We start from the raw sequence: 24,481 nt of genomic DNA, 5'->3' as shown, positions 1-24,481 counted from the left end.
TGGCCAACCCTAAAAATACAATAACGCAGTCATGGACTGGCGACAGTAGGCCAGTCCTGGACACGAGTGATAAAAAAACACCATTTCATGCTCCAGATCTGCGACAAGAGCTCGTGAAGATCCCAAGAAGATGAACGATGAAAGGTCAGTCACATCCATGGACCGTGAGATATCCCCGCAAAGGACTTCACAAACAGAAACTGAAATGGCATCATGTGAAAGGAATTTTAAGCGCAACTTAGCGCCACTGGAGACCGAATAGTTTCAACGAGCTAGCCACGCTGGGCTTCTCTACGGCCTTCTCCAGGACGACACGAGAGTGTCCCTTGACATCCAAAGCAAGAAGTTGGTATTCCCATTCGTTTTTGTCCAAGGGTTTCATCATATGCACACGAACAGTTCCCGAGTTAAGAGGACCCTCGACCTAAAAAGAAAATCAGTGTTTATCCCCCACCAAGGGCACAGCTTAACATACGTGAAAGTGCATACGAAGATGCTCGCGGCCCAAACGATCCTTCTCAACGCTCGTTCTGGATTTAATTAGCTTGTATTTCCAAGTAAATTCGGATGGTCATAGACTCACGCAATAGGCCGATGCCGTGCCCATTTGCTTGAAGTGTTCTCCCCGTAGGCTTTGATTTCTCGGCGGTCACCGAGGATTGTTATGCACCGCGCATCATCCTTGATACGGTCGACAGCTTTCTCGAATTGCCATGTTCGACTATTTGGAGAGATAACATCGGTCCATAAAAGATAGAAAACTCCGCCCTAGAACCATCGAGACGTTAGACCTTTGGTTTTCAGCTTTTGCAGTGGGTACTCGAGAAACCTACCGTCAAGACCACACCTGCCATCACAACCACGAAGTTGAAAGATTGCTGTGTAGCGCGCGAAACCTTCTCTCGTCCACTCAAATCACCCCACTCATATCGTCCATCGTCAGACAAGACTGTAATGTTCCTGCGCTTTTTGGTTGTGCTGCCCGGGTTGTTCTGTGTGGCGTATAGTCGGCTGAATGCGGTTCGAGGAGAAGGGCGCAGAGCTGCCGCCACAGCACCTGAAGAGGCTCGAGGTAGAACACGCACGTACTGAGGATTCATCGTGGGTGCGATCGTCAACTGCTCCAACCTTGAAGACCAAAGATGAACGAATCCGCGATAACGATAGGCGGGCTCACGTGCCTTGGAGAGAAAAATACCGTACTGTAAATTTGCCAGCTGCGTGGCGTCATTTCCCCATAGTTAAGGGGCCCCATGCCCCACCGCCAGGTCACCGCAGAACCGCAAAATTACACCAGGCACAGGGACTCTCCCGAGTCCGACCACGTTCGCCGTTCCCGATACATCATTTTGGGCTTCTGTCTACAACAACACCAACCATTCCTGTTCTCTGACTTCTATAGTCATCACCTTCACCATGAGTGCCTCCAAGGCGCAGTCTCAAAATTTCTTTGAGAAGATGAAGTTGAAGCCCGCAAACAAGGTGCGTTCTTCACCCCGCGCCCCCCGTCCCTCCGTTCTCGGGGCTTTTTTTTTGGCAATTGTTCGCTAACGAGAATCTCACCGCTAGGTATGCTTCGACTGCAAGTCTAAGAATCCCACTTGGTCGTCGGTGCCTTTTGGTATTTACCTGTGCCTTGATTGCTCGTCCAACCATCGCAATCTCGGTGTTCACATCTCCTTTGTTCGATCCACAAATCTCGACCGTATGTATTTCTCTCAAGGGGATATTTATTTTGCTACATCGAGTCTACGATTGGGTTCAAGCTGACGAGTCTTGAACAGAGTGGCAATGGGAGCAGCTGCGAGTGATGAAGGTTGGTGGAAATGAGTCTGCGACCAAGTACTTCCAGTCCCACGGAGGATCTGCTGCGCTCGCCAGCAAGGATTCCAAGGTCAAGTATACTTCCAATGCGGCCGTCAAATATAAGGAAGAGCTGAAAAGACGTGCTGCAGCGGATGCGCAACAGTCAGTATCCCTGGTTTCGTCAGCGAAATCTCCAGATAAATGTTAACTGGCGCATTGTTTAGGTACCCCGAGGAGGTTGTTATTACCGATCTTCCTGCTGGCACCCCGTCCGATGGCTCGGCCACACCTGCTGGTGAAGATGATGACTTTTTCTCATCCTGGGATAAGCCCTCCATCAAGCGTCCCAGCAACCCGCCTTCCCGCACCGGCACGCCACCCGTCGTCAGCCGAACCGGATCCCCGTTTTTGACTGCCAACTCAAACGGCTCTCGCTCAAAGTCCCCCCTATCTGCGACTGAAGACAAGTCTGCAGCTCCCGCGCCAACTGCCATTCGCGCCAACTCTGCTGCCAAGAAGACTACCGCTGTTGGTGGCGCGAAGAAGAGCTTGCTGGGGGCCAAGAAGGCCCCCAAGCTTGGGGCGAAGAAGGTTGCCCCTAGTGACATTGATTTCGAGGAGGCCGAGCGAAAAGCCAGAGAAGAGGCCGAGCGCATTGAGAAACTTGGATACGACCCTGAAGCTGAGCAGGCCGAAGCCGATGCCAAGGCCAAGATCAATGCTGCGGCGCCTATTGCTTCCCCAACTCCTGTCAGCCCCAACCGGCCTGGATTTGGTTCTACCAGTAAGGATAATGAGCGTGCCTCAGGCGATGTTGAGCGTCTTGGTATGGGTATGAACAGACTAGGATTTGGTCAGGTCTCAAAGCCCCCAGCTCCCAAGAAGCTTGGATTTGGTGCTGTTGCCCCCCGGTCAGCGGCCGACGGTAAGATTATAATGTAAATCTCTCGTGCAGAACATGGTGCTAATGATTTTCAAAGAGGAGGAACTCACTCAAGCCAAGTCACGATTCGGAACCCAGAAGGGTATCTCTTCCGACGAGTTCTTTGGACGTGATCGCTTCGACCCCAATGCCCAGGCCGAGGCCAAGCAACGTCTTACAGAATTCGACAGCGCAACCTCTATCTCCAGCAACGCCTATTTCGGCCGGCCCGAGGATGACCTTCCTCAGATGGACGATGGATACGGTGACCTGGAGACCACTGCTAAGGACTTCGTCCGTCGATTTGGTATTACCGCGGGAGATGATATTGAAAACCTGTCACACCTGGTTGGTGAAGGAGCAACCAAGCTACAAGGTTGGTATCTGTGATTTTACATACTAAAGGGGTGCAAGTTCTGACTTTCCCTAGGCGCCATTCGCAACTACCTGAACTCTTAAGTGCCGCATGGACCTTTCTTCTCCGATATCACGCGTTTTGTTACATTCAATACTTAGCAAGCCCCATTGATCCCCCTCCACATTCCCGTGATGCGTGACGTATATCTTGTTCATGAACCTCTCACCAATTTTTCGCCAATATCTTTTATGTTGCTTCATCCAATACCGTGACTAGCGGCGCATCGAAGAAAAATTGAGTTGGTGTAAATTGCAGTCTGGCGTGAATGATGGTTGATTGACGATAATTTCCTTGGCTTCTGCATTCCATCTGCGATATTGAAGCTAGGTGATGAAGGCATAAGGCTTTTCTTTTCTCTTTACTTAGTTTGACATGTCCCTTTCTTGTGTTTCTGATACGGTTTCGAGTTACTATGTAATGCAAAACGTCGTATGTTATGGATTTTTATATAGCGTCTTTTATCTTGCGTCGAAATAGAAAAAAGTGCAATCTTGGAACCATTGAATAATTGGGCAGGTGAGAAGTACAGTACGTAAAGACAAAAAGCTGGATTGGATTTGTGTACTAGTAAACATCTTCAATTGCGAATATGCGAAGTCAAGACGAAAATCACTGGGTACACCACAACGACTAGAACTCCGGTCTCAACTCCCCGAGGTTGTCAAAGACTCCCAAGTCAGTCAGACGTGACCCAAATTTGTCTGCTTATCCACTCATCACGCGAAATGCCCAAAGTGTGCTCATCGTAACGCCGCCAGTCGCCCTTCTTAGATAAGGCCCCGACCCGCGTTCCTTCGACGAGAAAACCCAGGAACTTCTTACCAACCACCAAATTGGTCTTAAATGACGGAACGTTGAACTCCACGCGTTCAACTTTCATCTTGTCAAAGGCCCAATTGACAACCCAATTGACAATCTTCCGTGCATTCTCCAGTTCGTAGTTCATATCCATTCCGATGTTCAGTTCGACGACCTTGTTGCGAGTCCCATTACCACGAGAGTTGGTGACAGCCACGATCGCGACACGGACCCATCTATCCCAATCTATTCACACCTCAGTATTAGCTTATTATTCCATGCCTGATAGGTGAGCGCGCAGGGAGGATGTGAGGTGAGGATAAATCAAACAGTACTCACTTCCATAGCTTTCGCACAACCATACGGTATCGAACTTAGCAGCATCTTGAATGAGCTTCTCTTGCATTTTATCGATACGGTGCCACGAGAGGTCTTCAGAGTGCCCCCAGGCCGTGTTCGGGGAGCAATTCTCGTTCCGCTGGATTTTGTGGAAGAAGGCAGCATCCTCTGGAGACTTGAATGGCCGATACTCCAGATATGTCCTATCAGGGCGATCATTTGCCTTCATGGCGAGTTTGAGAGGATGGTTTCGCGAGGGGGGAAAAGCAGAGGGGAGGTTGGACTGCGAGATGAGAAGATGAGTAAAAGCTTCAAAAAATCTTCAAGACGGAAGAAAAGGGTCGGATGAACCTTGAGAGAAGAGGAAGAAAAGCAAGAGATAGAAGAAAAAGAAAGGTGTCACTGAATGAAAAGACGCAGTACAGGAGTAAAGATAGTAGGAGTGAAGAGAAAGGGAAAGAAAAGGAAAGAGAAATCAGACTTGAAATAGCCAAACCAAACACTCACTCATATTACAGTCTCTTATAAGACATAGCAAATTCTTTTGGAGAAGCTGGCAATTTCAGTTCTCTCTTCTGCACCTCTAAAGTCTTACAACGATGTACGGCTCCCGGGCAGCAGCACCAACTTCACATTGAAGTTTAGATAGACCCGAAGACTTGTCAATAATACTAGTACAATCCCAACCACTGCGATTCTTTACAGGGTATTTGACGGATTATTGTGCTACAATTGAAGAGACAAAGTAGAGTCACGGAAAAACTTTCAAAGTCATCGAATCAAGATCAGCTTACTTGAAATCCAATTATGAAGCCAATCATGGCAATGAGGAGTTTGACTATCAAGTCTTCAAGCCCCCTCCAAAACTCCATGATGAATGAAGAAGAAAAAATTGGCGTGTATCGCACATAAAGTTGAAAGCATCACGATACAAAATCACCCAGCCAATATTGTATTACAATATAGTGAATGTACATATATATTTTGAAGGACCGTTTGAGTCCCTAGACACGATAGATCGCATCAGCAACCTTCGCAACCTGCCACATCTCTCGGACATCATGAACGCGCACGATATCAGCACCGCCGGCTACACTAGCCGAAACAGTCGCAGCAGTGCCCCAGACGCGCTCTTTGGGGGTCTTCACTCCTGTGATGTTCCCAATAAATCGCTTACGACTTGGGCCCATAAGCCACGGCAGACACTCCAGTCCCTCGGCTTCACGCAGAGCAGATAACTCACGCAAAATCTCCAAATCCTGGGGCTGTTGCTTTGCGAATCCGAGGCCGGGGTCAAGAATGATGCGCCAGCGACGGATGCCTGCATCTTCAGCGGCTGCTACACGGGAGCGAAGCTCGGCACTGACTTCAGGGATGACGCCATTGGGGTAGTCGTGAAGTTCTGTCATTGTTTGTGGTGTTCCACGCATGTGCATTAGGATGATGGATTTGCCGAGACTTGCTGCTGTCGGAAGCATTTCTGGGTCCAGGAGGCCAGCAGAGACATCGTTGATGATGTCTGCGCCGGCGACACAGGCTGCCTCGGCCACGACAGCGCGGTAAGTGTCGATGCTGATGGCAATGTTGGAGGCTTCGGGGATGTTATTGCGAATATGTTGAATTGCGGGCACAACTCGGGCTATTTCCTCCTCGGCTCCAACTGGTGTTGAGCCAGGACGGGTACTTTCGCCACCGACGTCGATGATGGTTGCGCCCTGGGCAATAAAGGTGCGAACTGTTTCGGTAAGTTGGGTGAAATCTGATGGGGAGTGGGTTCCACCGTCAGAGAAAGAGTCCGGAGTCAAGTTGAGAATGGCCATAACGTGGGTGATGCGCTTTGGATCTGTTGCGTAGAGATTGGGGAAACATGGTGAGATTGGTGTCATTGAGTACGGTGTTGGCTCTGGAGGTGGGAGAGCTTTGAGATGCTCGCTATATGTAAGTGAATTCTTCCCAGGTAGGGGTGTTCGCTCATGGGGTATTAATCTAATTTTGTTAGCCGTCTTTTTGATAGCTTAGGATAAGTTTGCCACATACTGGCAAAGAGGTCGAAGCACAAAATCACGCTCCAACATCAGGTTATGTGGAACTTTGAGGCGTTCATGAGCAAAAACCTCTTGATCGTACAATAATATGTCCAAATCGATTGAACGTGGGCCCTTATCGATCAGCTTTTTTCGGCCAAGCTCAATCTCAATAGATTGCAACGCGTCCAAAAGCTCCATTGGTGCGAGGGTTGTTTCAACCTGACAGCTGTCAGTGTCTCTCATGCGTTCAAACAGAACAGTCATGGGATATAAGTACCTCGCAGACTCCATTGAGAAATGTGTCTTGCTCAAGCACATACATCGGAGTCGTTTCAAAGAGTGAGCTTGTTCTTTTCACTTTAATATTGGCTCGGTCCAGCTCAAGACAAGCCTTTTCAATCATCTCAACACGATCTCCTACATTGCTACCCAGAGCGATAAACGCGCGATGCAGACCATGAGCTCCATTTGTGGAGCTCGAGCCAGACGTGGGCTGTGGCGAGTACCCGCTTGAAAATCGCCTCGCGTATGATTTCAAGTACGATAGGGCACCAGAGCGCTTTGGCTGGCCATTTCCATCGCACGATGGCATGGCCACTGGATTACCCATTGAAAAATTTCCTAAATCGCCTTAGTTTGGTGGCTGGAAAAGCATACACAAAGACGTAGGGAAGTAGAAAGAGCATGCTTGATTGTCCCGCATTTTTTTTTTCTTTGGGTGATCCGATAAAAGGCAGATAAGGCCGGAAGAGGCAAAGCCATTGTGATGAACCTACTAGTACTTGAACCTGCAGTAGCACTTATACTATAAATCTAATTGTCAGAATGCACAAAGTCCTCCGGTCATGATGAGATAATCAAGTAATAGATACCTTCTTGTCCAACAACCGGGCCAAGGCCGATCACTTCGCCGCGTTGCATTCGGGGCGGAGGCCGGTAATGACGGGAACCGAGGTGATCGTAGTGCAGGCGAAAATGAAGCACCACGTAAACAATTGGTTGCGCATAGTCGGTTGTATGACGTCTGTAAACTCATCTTCCCAGTCGAGGTAAGCGATTCTCGTAGTTGAAGTTGAAAGAGAAAGATGTTGCGATCAATAGATTCTCCTTATCGTGTCAGGTGAGATAGGTGCCTCATAACAAAGGATTGTGACCTGATGGCTCAGGCATTAAGGCATTAAGATGTTAAGGTGTTAAGGTGTCAAGGTGTCACCCCCGCCCCATCTCCAACGTATGATTTATCATTTGGTTCATATGAACCGAGGCTTGTGAGTGCGAACGCGCCTCGGTTGCTTCCCTTTTATAGGTCCACTTTCCCCGGACTTTCAAGTTCCTTTCTTTTCTCCTCAACCCCATACATTATTCACTATGGCTTCTCCTCGTACGTATTCTGATTTTATCATATCCCTCTATTGTTTTTAACTTTCTTTCTTCTGGCTTTCCAAGCCATGACTATACACGCTTCCTCCCCATCGAACGATACTAACATGTGGCCCCCGCAGAGATCATCCGTACCCCCATCACCGATCTGCTCAAGATCAACCACCCCGTCCTGCTGGCGGGTATGAACGTGGCTGCTGGCCCCAGGCTGGCAGCCGCGGTCACCAACGCTGGTGGTCTCGGTGTCATCGGAGGTGTTGGTTACACCCCCGATATGTTGCGCGAGCAGGTCGCCGAGCTGAAGAGTTATTTGAATGACAAGAACGCTCCGTTCGGTGTCGACCTCTTGCTACCCCAGGTTGGTGGCAGCGCCCGCAAGACCAAGTGAGAACCCACCCCCGTCGAAATGGTCACGAAGAGAATAAGCGGCTGATTCATCCCGTCATCTAGCTATGATTACACCAAGGGCAAGCTTGGCGAGCTCATCGATATCATTATCGAGAGCGGTGCTAAGCTCTTCGTCTCTGCCGTTGGTGTTCCTCCCAAGTCCGCCGTCGATAAGCTCCACAGTGCCGGTATCCTCTGTATGAACATGATCGGTCACCCCAAGCACGTCGCCAAGGCCCTTGATGTTGGTATTGATATTATCTGTGCTCAGGGTGGTGAGGGTGGTGGTCACACCGGTGATGTCCCCACTACTGTTCTCATTCCCACTGTTGCCAAGCTGGTCAAGGGCAAGAAGAGCCCTCTGACTGGTCAGGATGTTCAGGTCATCGCTGCTGGTGGTCTGTACAACGGTAATTCCGTTGCTGCCGCCCTGATGCTCGGCGCCTCTGCTGTTTGGATCGGTACCCGCTTCATCCTCTCCGAGGAGGCTGGTGCCCCCAAGGCTCACCAAGAGGCTGTCCGAACTGCTGGCTTCGAGGACAACATCCGCACTATTATCTTCACTGTTCGTGTACACCATCTTTGACTCTTTTCCAACCCGTATACTAACAAATGCTATAGGGTCGCCCCCTGCGCGTTCGCAAGAACGATTACATTATGAACTGGGAGAACAACCGCGCCGACGAGATTAAGCAGCTTACCTCCAAGGGTATCATCCCCGTTGAGCACGACTTTGAGAACCTGTCTGATGATGTTGATGATGATACATTGGACAACGCTCGCCCCTTCCTGATGGGTAAGGTCGCCGCTGTTGTGAATGAGAAGAAGTCCGCCAAAGCCATCGTGGATGAGCTCGTCACCGATGCTGCTGCTCTATTGAAGAAGGGCAACCAGATGCTGGCTAAGCTGTAGATAATGTCGTTTTTTGAATTTTTGTTTTCTATTACCCATAGCGTGGCTTACAGATGAGCCACAAGATTGGCAATGAAGTTGTGGAAATATACGGTTACTTGTCATTTTCAATCGAAGAATACCGCACGAAACTTGGAGAGTATGAGCAGTAAAGCCGAACACCCAAGGTAAGTATCGTTTCCTCATTTGGTATCTCCTCATTTGGTATTTCCCCATTTGGTATTTCCTCATTTGCGAATCCTGTCGCGAGCGAACGTTGAAAATTCATCGGGAGTTAAATTTCACCATTGATATCATTAGAGTGTCTTCCATGGGGGGGGGGGGTATTTTCCCCTGTCTTTTGCACAGGATCCAATAAACACTTGCGTCCACAAGTGCTTGCACATGCGCGACAACCTTGAAGTTATACACTTCTCTGCATGCTTAGGTAAGGCTCTCCCCAGCCACGAAAAGGGGTGCGCGAGAGCCCCCACTTCTTGATTTCGAAGACAATTCAAAAGGCTGCTGGACTGTTCATCAAGTTAAACTGGTGGTTTCATATTGCTATAGTTCCGTTGCATATTGTCTTTTCACTCTCAAAATCGGTTGTGAAGCTGAGAAGTTTCATTCCAGGTCGAGCGGCCTTTTCATACTCCGACCTTGGAACATAGTCACGCTGGGTCTCAACGTCGGAACAACATGTCGATTCTTCGAGATCTTTATCTCACTGGGCTCAGCTCCGTGTTGCAGTATATCATTCCAACGGTAGTCCTCGTTACAACACAAAAGAGATCGATTTTTCGATATCTCACTATCCCATTGATGATATGGATCCTCAGCTGCAATGTGCGCCCAATGGACCCATACTGTCAGTTGTTTGTCTTTATCACGGGTCAACTATTCATGTCTATTCCTCAAGCCACCACCAATTTGTTGATCAACCCTCTTGATGCGGATGATCTCATTCGCGAAGCACCGGATCAAACAAAGACGTTCGCTGGACTGCTTTATTACGCGTGCCGGCAGCAATGTCAACCCCGTGCTATAGGAACTCCTCGACAGGTGAAAGGCATTAAGCCGCACCCAGCATATTATCGTGATACCAAAACAGGTACCATGATAGTGTCTCGAGGATCGTTTATATTGCGACAATCTGTTATTTTAATATGGCAATATGCTGTGCTTGACATGGTTGAATTCGCTGCCCATGCGCAACCGATGAAACCAACGCCTCATCAGACATTTTCGGACCTTGAGTGGAATGTATCTTTTGAGGTGTGGATTGAACGTGCCATTTCGAATCTGGTATCTTGGTTTTTGATCGCTCGTATTCTCATCGATCACCGATACCGCTTGGCATCGATTATATCTATTGGGCTGGGTTTAGGCACTCCAGAAGATTGGCCACCATTGTTTACAAGGATGTCTGATGCTTATACGTTGCGGAGATTCTGGGGGTAAGAAAACAAGTTCCTGTGCCAATGTTGAGTTCAGCTATTTGTGACAGCTTTTAACAAAATTTTACAGAACCTTTTGGCATCAGTTCCTTCGGCAGCCACTTACGGCATTCAGCAATTTGATCGCACGCGACATACTGCATCTTCCAAGGCCCTCAGTACTGGAGAGATATACGAACATATTTCTTGTCTTCCTTGGATCAGCTATACTCCATCGGACAATTGATATAGTCCTGGGAATCCCCACTCAATACTCCGGGGCCATGCCATTCTTTACGACCTTTGCTTTGGCATACATGATAGAAGATGGTGTGCAGGCACTCTACAAATGCATTAAAGGATTCGAGGAGAAGGATAATACGGGACTGAATTGGAAGCACATTGTTGGTTACTTGTGGGTTGCCACATGGCTAGGAGTGTCGTCAACTTGGTACATGTACCCGGCTTCGCAACGCACTCCCCCACACGCATTGAAAATGGTTCCATTTGCAGTCTCCGAACGTATTGGAATTGCACCTGTTGCAGGATTTGCTGTCATTGGCGGACTTGGTTTGCTATTTGGATTTAAGATTGAGTTGTAAGAAGCCTCAGGAAGGTTGGTCGGAATATCCATGGATGATGGATGCGCGCCGGAATCCCCCCACTTCTTGACGACTCGAGTAAAAATATGCATGCTACTATATACTGGTGAGAAAATTCCTCACATGATCCCCCTCGCAGTTGGCAGTTGCCCAAACAACCTTGGAAAATACAACACCGTGCGATACATACATACGCAACCTTGGAAATTGTACAATGTACATAGGCATTATACCCGTGGACCTAACGATGTATATTCTTTTCCTGGACATTGACTCTACTTTTCACATGTGCAAATAAAGGGTTTTTTTTTTTTAGATCATCAACCTTGCAATCAACATCTCAAGTGGGTAGCAACGTGAGCAGTGCATGTGTAGATGATCACTATTATTATACATGCCGTTGACCTCGGACTACCTAGAAGTTGTACTTACGTATCGAAAACTGGCTGTAGGAAGAACAAATGTGGAAACCCTTGTCAGCACCAGCACTTGAGGCCACCATGTGCACGCGTGTCAACGCAATCTTGGATGCAACTTCCTCCAGCAACTACCAGACTACTCAGAACAGTATCCTGGATGCCAAGGCCCGAACACAGCCTTGTCAGAATCCAGCCTTATGGTGGTGAGATCCTCCCATGTACCACAACGACGTATAGCGGGTTCCCGCCCAGGACTTGCCGAGCTTACCGAACACAGCGATGGTCGCCTAATAACTTCTGCTATAGGTCAATGTTTATACGCGGGGCAAAACGTGACGAATTGCGGGGAGATGATATGCCCCGCCAACTGCAGCATACAGCCTTCCCCCTGCCCAGCGTGACGGTATATTTGGCGATCGGCTATATTTAGTCGGCTTATATGTAGCGACTGGGGTATACCTTGGCACAAGTCTCTACGTCGATGATTCAAGCAGAGACACGAGGGGCTGAATCTCGTGTCTACCAGATGTTCTAATGTTTTCCATAGGTTGCCTTGGGCTCGAAGGGCTGATGGTGTCTCATATGCTTGTCGTGTCAATGTAACTGTTCCTGTGTCTATGCAAGGCCAGCTATCAACATTTGAAGTACTGAAAATGGAAGGAAGATGACGAAGCTCTAAGGCTGCGTAAGGCTTTGTCGGAGGTGTATTGACCGATAAAGGGCATCTAGACACATAGGTCTGGGATATAAAAGAGGCTGTATCTCCTGTGAAAGGAAATAGTAACATTCGAATAACCAGAACTTGGAAGACGAAGAGTACTACTGTACAATATTCATTGACCAAATAATTCAATCGACAAGCTCATCTCAGACTTCGAGAAAACTTCAAGCTGCCTATATATTCAAAATGAAATTCTCCGATGTTTTTACCCTTTCTGTCGCCGTCGCTACTGCTGCAGCGAGCCCAGTGAAGCGCACCGATACGGTCGAAATCACCTTCCACGGTGCAGCCGGGGCTCAGTTTACGCAAGCATTCCCTACAGACAGCACCGTAATCTCCATCAGTCAGTATTGACGATACCCCCAGCATTGACGATCTTGCTGCTAACTGCAACCCGCAGCGAATCCCCTCAGTGTTTCAAAAATCTCCTCTGACACCCACTCTGTTGACTGTTCCTTCACTGGCGTGAATGGTAGTATCACAACCGTTGACGGCGATGAATCGAGTGATGTCGGTCCTCCTCAGACACAGGTCTCTGGGACCTGCGCAAAGGTGTCATTGGTGACCCGCCGCAGTAACGATGTTTTGATCACGTTCATTGGTGCTGCTGATGCGCAGTTTACACAAAGTTTCCCTGTCGATGACAGTGTTCAAACAATCAGTGAGTTGCATCCAGCAATTTCCTGGCGTGACAAGGGCTGATGTATATTTAGGCAACCCTCTGAGCATTTCCCATATCTCGAACAGTGATTCCGGCGTAGAGTGCATTTTTATTGGTGTCAACAACAGCAACACCGTTGTGGATGGAGCCAGTCAGGTCGATGTTGGACCACCTCAAACACAGGTTTCTGGACAATGCTTTGAGTTGCCTACCACGTCCCGCCGCTCGGACCATAATGTTGAGGTCACTTTTATCGGTGCCGGCAGTGCGCAATTCACGCAATATTTCCCAATTGATGGGCTGGCTCACAATATCGGTATGTCGTCATACAACCTTGTTAGTTGATGAATGAAAATACTAACTAGGTGTATTAGACAATGTTTTGAGTATCTCTCACATTGAAGTGGATGATTCGAGTGTTTCCTGTGTGTTTGGTGGTGTTGATAACTCCGTTACCTCGGTCACAGGACCACAGACCGTTGATGTTGGTCCTCCTCAGACTCAGATCCAGGGTGCTTGCTGGGCCAACTGATCTTTGTTGGGTTGAGGGAAGTGTATAGTCTGGGTGTGCGGTCGTTCAACACCGAGACCGTAGTTGACTAAATCTTGGAAGAAGTTACCTGTTGCGAATATTTGAAGGAAAGACACTCTTTAATGCGTAGTAGTTAGTATTGAATATCAATGGATTTTTTGTGATCAAAACTGCCAGGTGCTAGCACTTGAGGGCATCTTAGGGAATTAGTGTCTGCGACTGTGCAAATCTCATAAACTGCCTCTCAAAGACTACACATTTTCCATCAATACAATGTCCTAAAATATACATACTAGAAATTAATTTCACTCTTTTGAATGCTTCTAGTTCTATGACCTACTCAATCTTGTAATATGAGTTCAATTGATGATAGTAGTCTCGTGTATGTACATAATCAACATCTGGACTAATTAATTCGATATGTAGTCCTTTTCAATATAATTTTCAGACCTTCTATGAACTTGACTGTCAAATTATTGAGACTCTGCAATCGAGTTGAAGACTTGTCGATACTTCAGCAAGGCTTCATGGAAGGGAACGGGCTTGCGTCCAGTGAGAATCTCAACATCATTGCTGGTCTTGGCCATATAGCCATCCGCAACCATCTGGCCACAGCATAGCAGATCGTCCACACAAAGCTTCATTGGCAGCTTCGAAATCTCCGTCACAGAAGTAGGCAATCCACGCTCAGTCCAGAAGTCCCTTATCTGATCATCTGGCAAATCAATAAAGGTTCCCTGATAACCAAACTTCTCACAGATCCAATCAAAGACCTTCTGGTCTGTCACAGATTCAGGGCCCGTAATATCATATACGGTGTTCGACTTGCCGCGGCCTAAAAGAAGCGCAGCATGTACTCTTGCACAATCTTCCCTCGCGACATACGCACCTGCAGCGCCATGCGAGTTAAAAATCCACTTATGTTCACACCAATTCCAAGATGGAGCAAAGAAATTCGGAATATTATCGATGTACAGATAATCACGCTGGATATTGTACTCTAGCCTAGATGCCCGGATCAATGATTCGGTCTGTTTGTGGTCACGGGGCAGGAAGGGCATCTCATTCACCGGGGCGGGGCTATCGGCGCCCACGAAAGAGGTGTAACAGATGCGGCGCACACCGCAAGATTTGGCTGCGTTGATAACGGTTTGAGCTTGTTCGTGTCGACGACCAAAGGACCAGGTTGAGATCAGGTTTACCGCTTCGGCACCGGCGAAGACGGCCTTGAGACTGTCCACGTCATCATAGCTAGCTTTGGAGATCGTTGCTCCCTGTGCTTCCCAGGATGAGCGGGTCGAGGCGGTTATCTTTTCAGGATCGGAGGTTGTGAATGAGAGCTTGGTGTCTGGTGGGGCGATTTCTAGAGCAAAGGAGGCTGCGACACTACCAATGTTTCCACCTACCCCGGTGAGGACGTACTTGGGCATTTTGTGCTGATGGGCTTAAGAAGAAAGGATTAGACTCAATGGGAGCAATGCATGAAAGTGGGAAGGTTCTTACCAAGATACAGCGGGTTGGATTTTCAAATAGAGATAGAGATCGTAGCGATTTTAGATGTATGTAGTAGGAGAGAATTCTGCTGGTACATACACGGATGAATTGAATCAGAGAAGGGTGGACGTACACTCACTTATGGATATTGACTGAGGGGCAAGTTCGCCACTAAAGTGGACATGTTGAGCCTGCAGGAGAGCTGAAGACAGCTGAAGATCTTTGGAAGATCGAGTAGTGTTGTACATAAGAACTCCATAAACTCCATCAGCTCCATATGTACATAATCCATATGGAACTTATGATTGCCGAGGAGATCCATCTATAGTGGAGAAGGTGTGGATCCGCATCGCGTGCGCAGGTGCTCTTGACCAAAGAAACACGTGGGAAAATGCAAGCCACGTCGATAGTGGAGTTGAACCGGAATCCCGATCCCTTAAGATCCCGTGGGAGATTTAGGGCCCGAGTTTCCCGATATAAGTAATAGTTTCCCGACTGTAGCTCCGACAAGAGTCAAGATGCTAGAAGTCAAAAAACTACTCTATCATCATAGTAAAAATTTCAGCATTTAGCTGAATCTTTGTTTTAGTTCCCAACTTGACGCTCCATTTTTGAAATTTAGTGAGTATGTGCTGTTTAAATGTTTTTCAAAAAGGTAATATTCTCATTGTCCAGGGGTCAAAAACGAAGAGCATATTATATTGCTAAAATAAATCAGGAAGATTTACTTGGTAGTCAGCAGATGAGAAAGATTGACGATGAGGGACCTCGGGAGATGGCAATAACTTGGTAACTTGGTAATTGTTCAATGGTCGGAAAAGTCCATACGATTACAATTCCCTCCGTGACCGCGCATTTGTACACATGCATCTACCATAATGCAATAGATTGATCATCTCCTTGAGTTCCCCATCAACATGACTGTATACTGATTTTTAAGCTGCAAACCATTGGATAAGATACGTACGGCTCGAAGAATGCGGGTGAGTTTCCAACAAGTATGTTGGATTTTCTATCTGATTGCCGGGTTTTTGAAAACAGGTTGTGTCATACTCGGAAAACTCCGTCTGCGATTGTAGTCCTTTGATCTCCAAGGTAGCCGCGCTTGGCATGATCTATTTTCGATATCTAGGTGTCCGGGGACACCGGTATGACTAGAAGCTTGGGGGTGGACCGAATATGTCCGAGAGATTGGATTGATGTCGACATCAATCGATCAGTATATGGAAAGAATGTTGGATTTCGGGGGACTCCGACAGCTTTTAACGATGAATAGGGAGTATGAAGAGATGACATACAGGAGATAGGATGCAGTTCAAAAGCAAATATGCAAGCCACAACGCCCGAGTATAGAAAACCCGCCCGCGAACTTAGCCACTACCGGTCCGGACCCTAGCATCATCATACCGAGGAACGGAGCCAATTGAAAGGGCGGGATTTCAATCTGGGAACGGGAGTACTAATTGTTTTACAGCATCGGATCTACGGTATCAGCACGGAATAGATTTAGTAGATTGGGTAGATTGGGTAAATCCGGGGATGGCTCTCCATTGTCCAATAGGATTGTCGACGGTGATCTCCGCTGCCACGAGGATGGGGTGAGTCGTGGGTGGTTCTGCGGACAAGATCTGGAGACTGCCCCGATGATCTGTTATCTGGAGACTAGACCATGCCTAGTACTAGTAGTGTTTTAGTGTTTGATGCTCTGTTAAGGTATAGACCGGGGCTGAATGTCTCGATCAAGGGTGGCTCCGAGGGTCTATTTGGTTTACATACGGGGTAAGCTTTATTTGTGTTTATTTTTCATGTACAGAGAGAGGTTAGTGATATAGTCTGTACATGTCATCAGAGATGCTTTGTCCCCGTAATATGCGATTTTTAAGTTAAGTGCATGGTTCTCCTTCCCCGCAGTACAAAGTTACAAAGTGACAAAGTTAGTATAGGTGACAAGGTGACAGATGACAGATGACCGAGAGAATGTCAAGGAAAATCGAACCCCTGTAGAAATGAAGATAATAATAAAGAGTAAAGCTTAATGAAGCTTGAAACGGGGGATATTGGATATTAGGGATATTGGATATTAGGGATTTCTTGGATTTCTTGGATAGCTACAGGTACGTAAGATACGCAGAGTGAATCAGTGATAACTGAGATGATTGTCTTATCGAGTGGTCCGACCGGCCAATGACAGTTTGCCGATGGAAGCGAAGACAGAATGAAACCTCGGATTGCTGATAAGCCAGCGGATCCACGCTTCCCACGCCGATTGGTTCCTTTCTCTCCTGCAGCGCTTGTCATTTGCTCTTCTGGAAATTCTCTGCTTAGGACCCCACGCGACCCCCGGCCCTATCTTCTTCCCTTGCCACAATGCTCCGCGAGTGGGGCGACGCGCACTGGAAAGATTTTTGTCACCGCGACCGAGAAGTATTAAAAGGATGACCTTGCCTGTGGATCGACGAAAAAAAAAAAGAAAAAAAAGAAAGTGAACAATGTGGATTTGGGCCGGTCAACACGCATCATTTATCTCTTGATTGAGCTTGAGCTACCTGAGCTTTAAGAGCTCTTAGGATTTTACTCTTATCTTTTTTAAAACGTCTCTTTTTTTTCTACCCGAATTTCGAAACCATCCCGTTGGCCGAAAAAAAAAAGTCGAGACGTGAGCAGGGAAAAAAGGAACAATACCTTACCGCAATCATGTTCGGATCCCGTGGGAATGTCGATGTCGAAAAGGCGCCTCATGTCGATAATGCCTATGAGAGCAACAGCAACGATACCCCGTACGAAAATGTCCACGACAATGCTAGCGACGGCGCCGTACCGGGCGAGAGCTTCGAATATGGAGATTCCATGTATGCGAAGATTCAGCGATTCGCCGGAAAGTTCAACGTCGAACAACGTGGTGTCGAACGTGTGCCGGAGAACGAGCGGACGGATACTTCCTACCTGAACATTGGTAGCATGGTGTGTTCTTGCAATTCTTGCGATAAGCCCGAGGGCACCCAACTGACCCAACCCTAGTGGTTTGCTGCCAACATGGTCGTCAGTTCCTTCGCCATTGGTGTTCTGGCCAAGACCACTTTCTACCTGGGCTTTGTGGATGCCATCTTGGTGTGTCTGTTCTTCAACTTGCTCGGTGTTCTGTCCGTGTGCTTCTTCTCCTGTTTCGGTCCTGCCTTTGGTTTGCGCCAAATGGTTCTGTCCCGTTTCTGGTTTGGATGGTGGCCTGTGAAATTCAGTAAGTTCAATTCCACACGAAAGCATGCAATTGATGTACACCGGGTCATTTGAGGCAAAAATCGGGGGGGGGGGTTTTTTTTTTCTGGGGCAATTTACTAACCTATATCTTCTCATAGTCGCCATCCTCAACGTTATCGCCTGTGTCGGTTGGTCTGCTTCCAACGCCATTGTCGGCGCACAGCTCCTCAACGCCGTCAACGGAGTCCTTCCCGGTTGGGCTGGTATCCTCATCATTACCTTCTGCACCCTCTTCATCACTTTCGCCGGTTACAAGGTCGTCCACATCTACGAATACTGGAGCTGGATCCCCACCTGCATTGTGTTCTTCATTGTGTTGGGCTGCTTCGCTCACTCGGGTGACTTCATCAACATCCCCATGGGCGTCGGAACCTCCGAGTTGGGTGACTGTCTCTCCTTCGGATCGACCATCTACGGTTTTGCCACTGGTTGGACTAGTTACGCCGCAGACTACACTGTCTACCAGCCCTCCGACCGCAGCCGTCGCAAGGTCTTTTTGTCCACCTGGCTCGGTCTGATCGTCCCACTGATCTTCACCGAGTTCCTCGGTATTGCCGTTATCACTGCCACCGAACTCAACGGCGGAGTCAACAAGTACCAGACTGGTTACACAGCTTCTGGAAACGGCGGTTTGATCGCGGCCGTCCTTGAGCCCCTTGGTGGATTCGGAAAGTTCTGCCTCGTCATCTTGGCCCTCTCCATTATCGCAAACAACTGCCCCAACATCTACTCCGTCTCTTTGACCCTGCAAGTCCTGAGCCGCTACACCCAGAGAGTCCCCCGTTTCGTGTGGACCTTCCTCGCCTCGTGTGTCTCTCTGGCTATCGCCATCCCCGGTTACTCTCACTTCGAAACCGTCCTGGAGAACTTCATGAACTTCATCGCCTATTGGCTGGCTATTTACACCGGTATCAGTGTTGCGGATCACTTCGTCTTCAAGCGCGGTTTCGGCGGCTACCGTGCGGAGATCTATGATAAGCGCGAGAAGCTTCCCCACGGTATCGCTGCTACTATTGCTTTCTGCTTTGGTATTGCCGGTATGATTACGGGTATGAGTCAGACTTGGTTCGTCGGTCCTATTGCCAAGCACGCTGGTGCTTTGCCTTATGGTGGTGATTGTGGATTCGAATTGGGCTTTGCCTTTTCGTTTACCGTTTACTGTGCGCTGCGACCCTTCGAGCTCAAGTATTTCGGTAGGTAGATGGCTCAGATGGTGGTTTGTGTATATATAATAGGACGGGAGCTGGACGGTGGATCTTTTCTGTTTTAAGTACTTATGTACATTGAGTGTCTAGATAGAGTGCATATCTTCAATGTACCTGTGCATTGTTGATTACATATATGCGGGATAATGTTCTTTCCAATGGTTACTTTCAAATATTCCGTTTCAATGCAGCACTTGAGATATTTAAAATACGTAAGGTGCCTATGTATGTACAATTGACTTCAATGTTTAATGTTCCAAGGGGTTTCCAGGATTCAAATGCTCGGAATCCATAGATGCACATGTGCACATGTGGATCTCTTAACATTAAACCAAAAGAACCCTAAATTTACTTTGATCCATGGATTTTACAAATCAACATTCGAATGTACTACTGACTAGGTATTAAGAGATTCCGTTCATCTTACAGATTGATAGCTAAGAAGTTACCTACATGTACTAGGTACCTGTCTGTTTAAGACTTTCCATTGATTTGGCACAAAATCCTCATACATGCTAATAATAGTACCATACATAATCCAACATTTCCTTTGGAGCCCGGATAAACGTTGAGAATGGATCATACATAGTAGCTCTTTAGATGAATCATGAAGCTAGCTCGCATAGGAATCATTTCAAATCCTTTCAAACAACAGGAGCCTGACCGACAGGCTTAGTTTTGGGTAACATCAAGGGAATCACATCGTTGACTCGGGTAAGAACCCGAGCCTTAACGACAGCAGTTTGCTCCTCCGTTTCCTCGTCCACATGGTAGACGCACGGGAAAACCACCATAACGCATTCACCTAGACGGGTGGATTCCGGCAACGCAGAGAGCAACTCTGGTTGGACTCGCATGCGCGTTTCAAAATCTATCAGATCCAACTTCCCCAGAAGATTTAGGCCTGCGGTGAGTCCGAAACGATGCCATCTCCAATGATATTTGTTTCCTGAGCATTCCATTTCGGTCGCCAGCTGGGAGGCGGGCTTGATTACGTCGGTCAAGAGGTCTCTGAGTTGTTTCTGCCAGAATTCGGTGCTGATGTCTGTCAGCTTCCTGAGAAACTCCTCTATGCACATCAATGTGAAGTTGCAGCTTCTTTCTAGCAGGGCTGGGTAGTCGACAGATTGGACCCATGCCCGGATCATGTTGACTCGCCAAATTCGGGCAGACTGGGGGGCTTGGTTGAAGGAAGAAAGGTTAGTGAGACTGCAAACTGGAAGAAGATCACTTGACTCAGCTCTGTGGAGGAGACTTACTCTGGGGAGGCTGGATGTGCTCGATACCATCCCGCAGTTGAGCGAGAACATTGCGTTGCCCCGGTAGCGCACCCGGTATGACGTTCAAAAATAGCGCCTTCACAATGGTAGCAATAATCCCAACTGACATCAGCTCCGGTTCCGCCTTTCGCATGCACTGATCGTACGATGCGTTGTTTACTTTGATAAACCCTCTTTCCTTCAGCCATTGAATAGCTGCAGGCCATTTTGTGGCGAAATTGTATGGGATAGGCACAGTGGTTGTCCAGGCTTCAATGTTGTCGAAGATTTTGTTCAGCCTCTCTGAAACCAAAATATTGGTGGTCTCTGGAGTTCTGAGGAATGGCGAGGCTCGGGCGATGTGATCGTTATTCATATTCTCGAGTACCTCAATCTTTTTCTTGCAGTCCATGAGTTCGGTTTCTGTTTGGGTGAATTGGTCAAAAAGACTGTCGTACATTTGAACGAGAACGTCGAATTCGTGCTGAATGCCGTTTATGGAGCCCAGAACCCTCCTACGTCTTCTGACGATTGACGGATCGGGCATTTTGTAGACTCGGTTTCGCGTAGGAGTCAAAGTGTAAAGCGATGAATGAGATGGGGTAGTGCACAGATGGGCGCTTGGAACAACCAGTGAAGAGACTGGAAACAATCTGAAAGGTTTAAAGAGAAGAAAGAAAGGAGTAAAAAGACAGGAGAGAGAGAGTTCGACGCGTCTAAGAGCGCGTAAAAGTTCAAGTGGTGGAGTAAAGGAAAGCTGAGATGGGTAAAGCACAATATTGTTGTTTCAAGTTTTATTTAGCATCACATCCGTTGGTGTGATGAACCAGAATCATCTTTCCACCTTTCTAGTATCTCGCCCAGTCTTTTCTTCTACTTAGTGACCTTCGTTGAGTCTATCTCATACTCCTTTATTCCGTTCTAAATTCGGATGTGAATGTACATACTACTAGGAATCTACTACTAGATATAGGATGCCAAGGTCGAAGCGTTGACTATCCAACTTTAGTGAGAGGTCCTCCATCTTGGCAACTTGATATTCAAGTTATGAGCTACTGTTAATGGGGTTTCAAGCCTCATCGCCAGTATCCTCGAAGATATTAGAAGGATCTGGACTTGGAATTAACATTAAATCCACGAAATTGGTGTATCGTCGGTGCTGCTCAGCATGGCCACTGGTTATGCGGAAGATGTCTGTCCGAGGCTTTTTGTAAAACCAACGTTAGATCTTGGGAGGGTCAAGCATTTTGATTGCTGCCAGATAAGTCCTAGAACTTGCTGATGGTTGTACTAGAAAAGAATTGAAGTTGTAGACTTTGTGTAGTTGTAGACTGCAGTTCTATAGAAGTGGAGACAATCGGTTTGTCATGTTTGTTTGTGTTCCTGAATCTGCTGACTAACAGATAAATACAGTCACGTGCTTCTCACCAGCCACAGCCACAGATCTGCGCCACAAGAAAATCGCCGCGAATAATGAAATCCACAACGGATTCGCCTGTGAAAGAATTCCCAGAAATTGAGCTTTCGCCGCAACCACATCACAACCACACACCATGTCTCGACTTGGGAAGTGAGTTTAACTCCAGAACCCAAATATTTCCCGCAATATCTCTCTAACCGCTCTTAAATTTTAAACAGCCGCGCCGACTGGGCCGACGACGAGGAATTTGACGACCCCTCCGCGCTCCCCGCGCAAGAAGTTATCACCAACAAAGACGGCACCAAGACCGTCATCTCCTACCGTTTCAACGATGACAACAAGAAAGTGAAGGTCACCCGCCGCATCAAGACTACCACTGTCCGCGAACATGTCAACCCTCAGGTCGCCGAGCGCCGGTCCTGGCCCAAGTTCGGTCTCGAGAAGGGTCACCCCCCCGGTCCTACATTCGATACTACCTCCGTTGGCGAGAACATGGTTTTCCGCCCCAGCATTAACTGGAAGGCACAGGCTAAGGAGGCTGAGAAGGATGGCGGCGAGAAGGGCAGCATGAAGGACCAGCTCAAGGACAAGAAGGTCAAGTGTCGTATTTGTTCCGGAGAGCACTTTACTGCTCGCTGTCCCTTCAAGGACACTATGGCCCCCGTCGAGGAGGAGGGTGCCGGTGGTGCTGGTGTCGATGGAGAGGACAAGGAGGCCGGTGGCCTCGGTGCGGGCAAATCCAGCTACGTTCCTCCTCACATGCGGAATGGCGGTGCTGCTGGCGGCGAGAAGATGGGTGGTCGTTTCGAGAAGGACGACCTCGCGACTCTGCGTGTCACAAACGTACGTTTCATCTCTATCTCTATGGGCGTTGGGTTGGTTGATTCTAGGAACGCATATATGAGTCTTGCGTTCCAGATCGCCTTTCTTCACTTTCCCCTTTTCATTCTTGCACTTTTTTTTTTTGGTTCTTTCCGTTCTAACGAGCTTTGTCTTCTCTCCAACAGGTCAGCGAATTGGCAGAGGAACAAGAATTGCGGGATCTCTTCGAGCGGTTCGGTCGTGTCACCAGAGTTTTCCTTGCCCGGGACAGAGAGACCCAGCGGGCCAAGGGCTTCGCTTTCATCAGTTACGCGGATCGTGGCGACGCTGCGGGCGCTTGCGAGAAACTGGACGGCTGTACGTATACCTATATCATGGCAACGGAACATGGAAATAGACATCTTGAACATGATCAGTTGAAGCTAACACATTCTTTTTCCAGTCGGTTACCGCCATCTCATTCTTCACGTCGAGTTCGCCAAGCGATCTACTTAAAAACGTTTCTCGCCTTGTCACGACATTTCTGGTTTTCTTTTTCTCTTTTCAGGCGGGCCTAATGGCTGATGCTCTTCTCCTTTGTACTGTATGATCGATAATGATGATTTTCGAGAAAAAGACGACCACCATGTCATTTACATGCATCAGTCTATACAAAAGCAATGGTTTAGAAGAGTTTTGCATGATTGCTTTCTTTAGATTGCTATAGCCACAACCCTTTGATTGTGGCAGCAGATTCGTTTAGTCAAATGTTCAGCTTGTCTAATCCAGACACTTTTCCCTTTTTTCTCTCTCTCTCTCTCTCTCTCTCTCTCTCTCTTCTCTCATTCACCAAACTCGTTGTTGACTTACACAAATGACATGCCGAATACCACTTAGGCCAGGTATCATCAATACTGACCAGGATAACATGATCATCCGCCATCATCTGTTCATCCTAAGTTGGAAAGGAGCCGTGATTATGCGGGCGTTTTGTTGACATCTAGTTCATCTAGTCCCTAGGGCCTAGTCATCTTTCAGGGTATACATCAGGCCCCAACGTTCAGAGCCACACGACAAGGGCATTTCCAATTTCAAGTCCAAGACCTTGCCACTTGAGCGTCAGATGGGGAGAGAAAACTTCGGACCCATTTTTTCCAATTCAAATCCCGCAAGTACTGGTACACATCTGTACATGACCTTGGTTTGACCAAAGTAGAACTAATAACTAGTAGATCTTACCATACCTAACCCCCAGGCTCCACCCCCGGCTCAACGCTCAATGCTCAACGAGCGGATATGAAGAGTCCCGGAAGAGGTCAAACGTGACACCCGGAACGCAGATCCTGCACTCAATTGCAACAGCACACAGATCTAGATCTCCAGCGTAGCCGGCTCATCTTGTCCTCCTGTCCCAGCGAGCACAAAAACCGTCCGTCTTAATTTCCCGCGCGTGAAATTGGGTTGCATCACGTTGCATCGGTGTTTTGTTTAGGAAAGAGACTACACTTGGGGGCGAGCAGGGTAAGAAACGAAAAGTTAACATGAGAAAGATAAAATGAAAATAAAATAAAAAAAAATCCAAAAAAAAAATCCAAAAAAAATCTAGGAAAGAAATGGGAAAAAATAGACAAAAAATAGACAAAAGCTTAACTGTGACTAGGGTAGACTGTCGTAGTAAATCGTCCAATCTTGTTTGGCCTGACTTTCA

The 24,481-nt window shown here is 47.7% G+C and overlaps 12 protein-coding genes across 12 annotated transcripts; 6 read left to right on the top strand and 6 right to left on the bottom strand.

Annotated features, from left to right (window-relative positions):
- Positions 1–238: 238 nt before the first annotated feature.
- tim21 lies at positions 239–1,100 on the bottom strand (the record flags this gene model as incomplete). The annotated part of the gene is made up of 4 exons (XM_057161175.1): positions 239–424; positions 476–530; positions 584–768; positions 834–1,100. 4 exons carry the CDS (start codon positions 1,098–1,100, stop codon positions 239–241), a joined length of 693 nt encoding a protein of 230 aa, XP_057024460.1.
- A 316-nt stretch (positions 1,101–1,416) lies between these two features.
- Positions 1,417–3,187, top strand: N7466_001776 (ADP-ribosylation factor GTPase-activating protein; the record flags this gene model as incomplete). Its single annotated transcript, XM_057161174.1, has 6 exons — positions 1,417–1,482; positions 1,570–1,705; positions 1,785–1,968; positions 2,031–2,731; positions 2,787–3,104; positions 3,159–3,187. The coding sequence occupies 6 exons, from the start codon at positions 1,417–1,419 to the stop codon at positions 3,185–3,187; spliced, it is 1,434 nt and encodes a 477-aa protein (XP_057024459.1).
- A 635-nt stretch (positions 3,188–3,822) lies between these two features.
- On the bottom strand, positions 3,823–4,512 carry N7466_001775 (GNAT family N-acetyltransferase; the record flags this gene model as incomplete). Its single annotated transcript, XM_057161173.1, has 2 exons — positions 3,823–4,190; positions 4,284–4,512. 2 exons carry the CDS (start codon positions 4,510–4,512, stop codon positions 3,823–3,825), a joined length of 597 nt encoding a protein of 198 aa, XP_057024458.1.
- A 775-nt stretch (positions 4,513–5,287) lies between these two features.
- N7466_001774 (folic acid synthesis protein) lies at positions 5,288–6,902 on the bottom strand (the record flags this gene model as incomplete). Its single annotated transcript, XM_057161172.1, has 3 exons — positions 5,288–6,269; positions 6,321–6,529; positions 6,588–6,902. The coding sequence occupies 3 exons, from the start codon at positions 6,900–6,902 to the stop codon at positions 5,288–5,290; spliced, it is 1,506 nt and encodes a 501-aa protein (XP_057024457.1).
- Positions 6,903–7,671: 769 nt separating this feature from the next.
- Positions 7,672–8,989, top strand: N7466_001773 (nitronate monooxygenase; the record flags this gene model as incomplete). Its single annotated transcript, XM_057161171.1, has 4 exons — positions 7,672–7,691; positions 7,813–8,074; positions 8,141–8,642; positions 8,699–8,989. The coding sequence occupies exons 1-4, from the start codon at positions 7,679–7,681 to the stop codon at positions 8,987–8,989; spliced, it is 1,068 nt and encodes a 355-aa protein (XP_057024456.1). The 5' UTR covers positions 7,672–7,678.
- Positions 8,990–9,667: 678 nt separating this feature from the next.
- On the top strand, positions 9,668–11,006 carry N7466_001772 (wax synthase family protein; the record flags this gene model as incomplete). Its single annotated transcript, XM_057161170.1, has 2 exons — positions 9,668–10,425; positions 10,496–11,006. The coding sequence occupies 2 exons, from the start codon at positions 9,668–9,670 to the stop codon at positions 11,004–11,006; spliced, it is 1,269 nt and encodes a 422-aa protein (XP_057024455.1).
- A 1,326-nt stretch (positions 11,007–12,332) lies between these two features.
- On the top strand, positions 12,333–13,339 carry N7466_001771 (uncharacterized protein; the record flags this gene model as incomplete). The annotated part of the gene is made up of 4 exons (XM_057161169.1): positions 12,333–12,489; positions 12,547–12,807; positions 12,860–13,123; positions 13,182–13,339. The coding sequence occupies 4 exons, from the start codon at positions 12,333–12,335 to the stop codon at positions 13,337–13,339; spliced, it is 840 nt and encodes a 279-aa protein (XP_057024454.1).
- Positions 13,340–13,812: 473 nt separating this feature from the next.
- Positions 13,813–14,769, bottom strand: N7466_001770 (uncharacterized protein; the record flags this gene model as incomplete). Its single annotated transcript, XM_057161168.1, has 1 exon — positions 13,813–14,769. One exon carries the CDS (start codon positions 14,767–14,769, stop codon positions 13,813–13,815), a length of 957 nt encoding a protein of 318 aa, XP_057024453.1.
- A 2,758-nt stretch (positions 14,770–17,527) lies between these two features.
- Positions 17,528–19,289, top strand: N7466_001769 (cytosine permease; the record flags this gene model as incomplete). Its single annotated transcript, XM_057161167.1, has 3 exons — positions 17,528–17,794; positions 17,852–18,068; positions 18,187–19,289. The coding sequence occupies 3 exons, from the start codon at positions 17,528–17,530 to the stop codon at positions 19,287–19,289; spliced, it is 1,587 nt and encodes a 528-aa protein (XP_057024452.1).
- Positions 19,290–19,937: 648 nt separating this feature from the next.
- Positions 19,938–20,441, bottom strand: N7466_001768 (uncharacterized protein; the record flags this gene model as incomplete). The annotated part of the gene is made up of 1 exon (XM_057161166.1): positions 19,938–20,441. One exon carries the CDS (start codon positions 20,439–20,441, stop codon positions 19,938–19,940), a length of 504 nt encoding a protein of 167 aa, XP_057024451.1.
- An 88-nt stretch (positions 20,442–20,529) lies between these two features.
- N7466_001767 (uncharacterized protein) lies at positions 20,530–21,099 on the bottom strand (the record flags this gene model as incomplete). The annotated part of the gene is made up of 1 exon (XM_057161165.1): positions 20,530–21,099. One exon carries the CDS (start codon positions 21,097–21,099, stop codon positions 20,530–20,532), a length of 570 nt encoding a protein of 189 aa, XP_057024450.1.
- Positions 21,100–22,046: 947 nt separating this feature from the next.
- tif35 (translation initiation factor eIF3 core subunit g) lies at positions 22,047–23,313 on the top strand. Its single transcript, XM_057161164.1, has 4 exons — positions 22,047–22,122; positions 22,191–22,815; positions 22,980–23,151; positions 23,237–23,313. Exons 1-4 carry the CDS (start codon positions 22,106–22,108, stop codon positions 23,287–23,289), a joined length of 867 nt encoding a protein of 288 aa, XP_057024449.1. The 5' UTR covers positions 22,047–22,105; the 3' UTR covers positions 23,290–23,313.
- The last annotated feature ends 1,168 nt before the right edge of the window (positions 23,314–24,481 follow it).

This window comes from Penicillium verhagenii (genome assembly GCF_028828195.1).
Source record: "Penicillium verhagenii strain IBT 33310 chromosome Unknown utg000003l_segment0_segment0, whole genome shotgun sequence".
Lineage (NCBI taxonomy): Eukaryota > Fungi > Ascomycota > Eurotiomycetes > Eurotiales > Aspergillaceae > Penicillium > Penicillium verhagenii.
Note: the sequence above shows the minus strand (reverse complement) of the source record. Positions and strands in the feature narration are given on the sequence as shown.

What these genes read in the sequence shown, in the direction of transcription:
- tif35 (XM_057161164.1), top strand. An exon ending in CGACTCTGCGTGTCACAAAC is followed by an intron (nt 22,816 to 22,979) that starts GTACGTTTCATC and finishes TCTCTCCAACAG; the next exon opens with GTCAGCGAATTGGCAGAGGA. An exon ending in TTGCGAGAAACTGGACGGCT is followed by an intron (nt 23,152 to 23,236) that starts GTACGTATACCT and finishes TTCTTTTTCCAG; the next exon opens with TCGGTTACCGCCATCTCATT.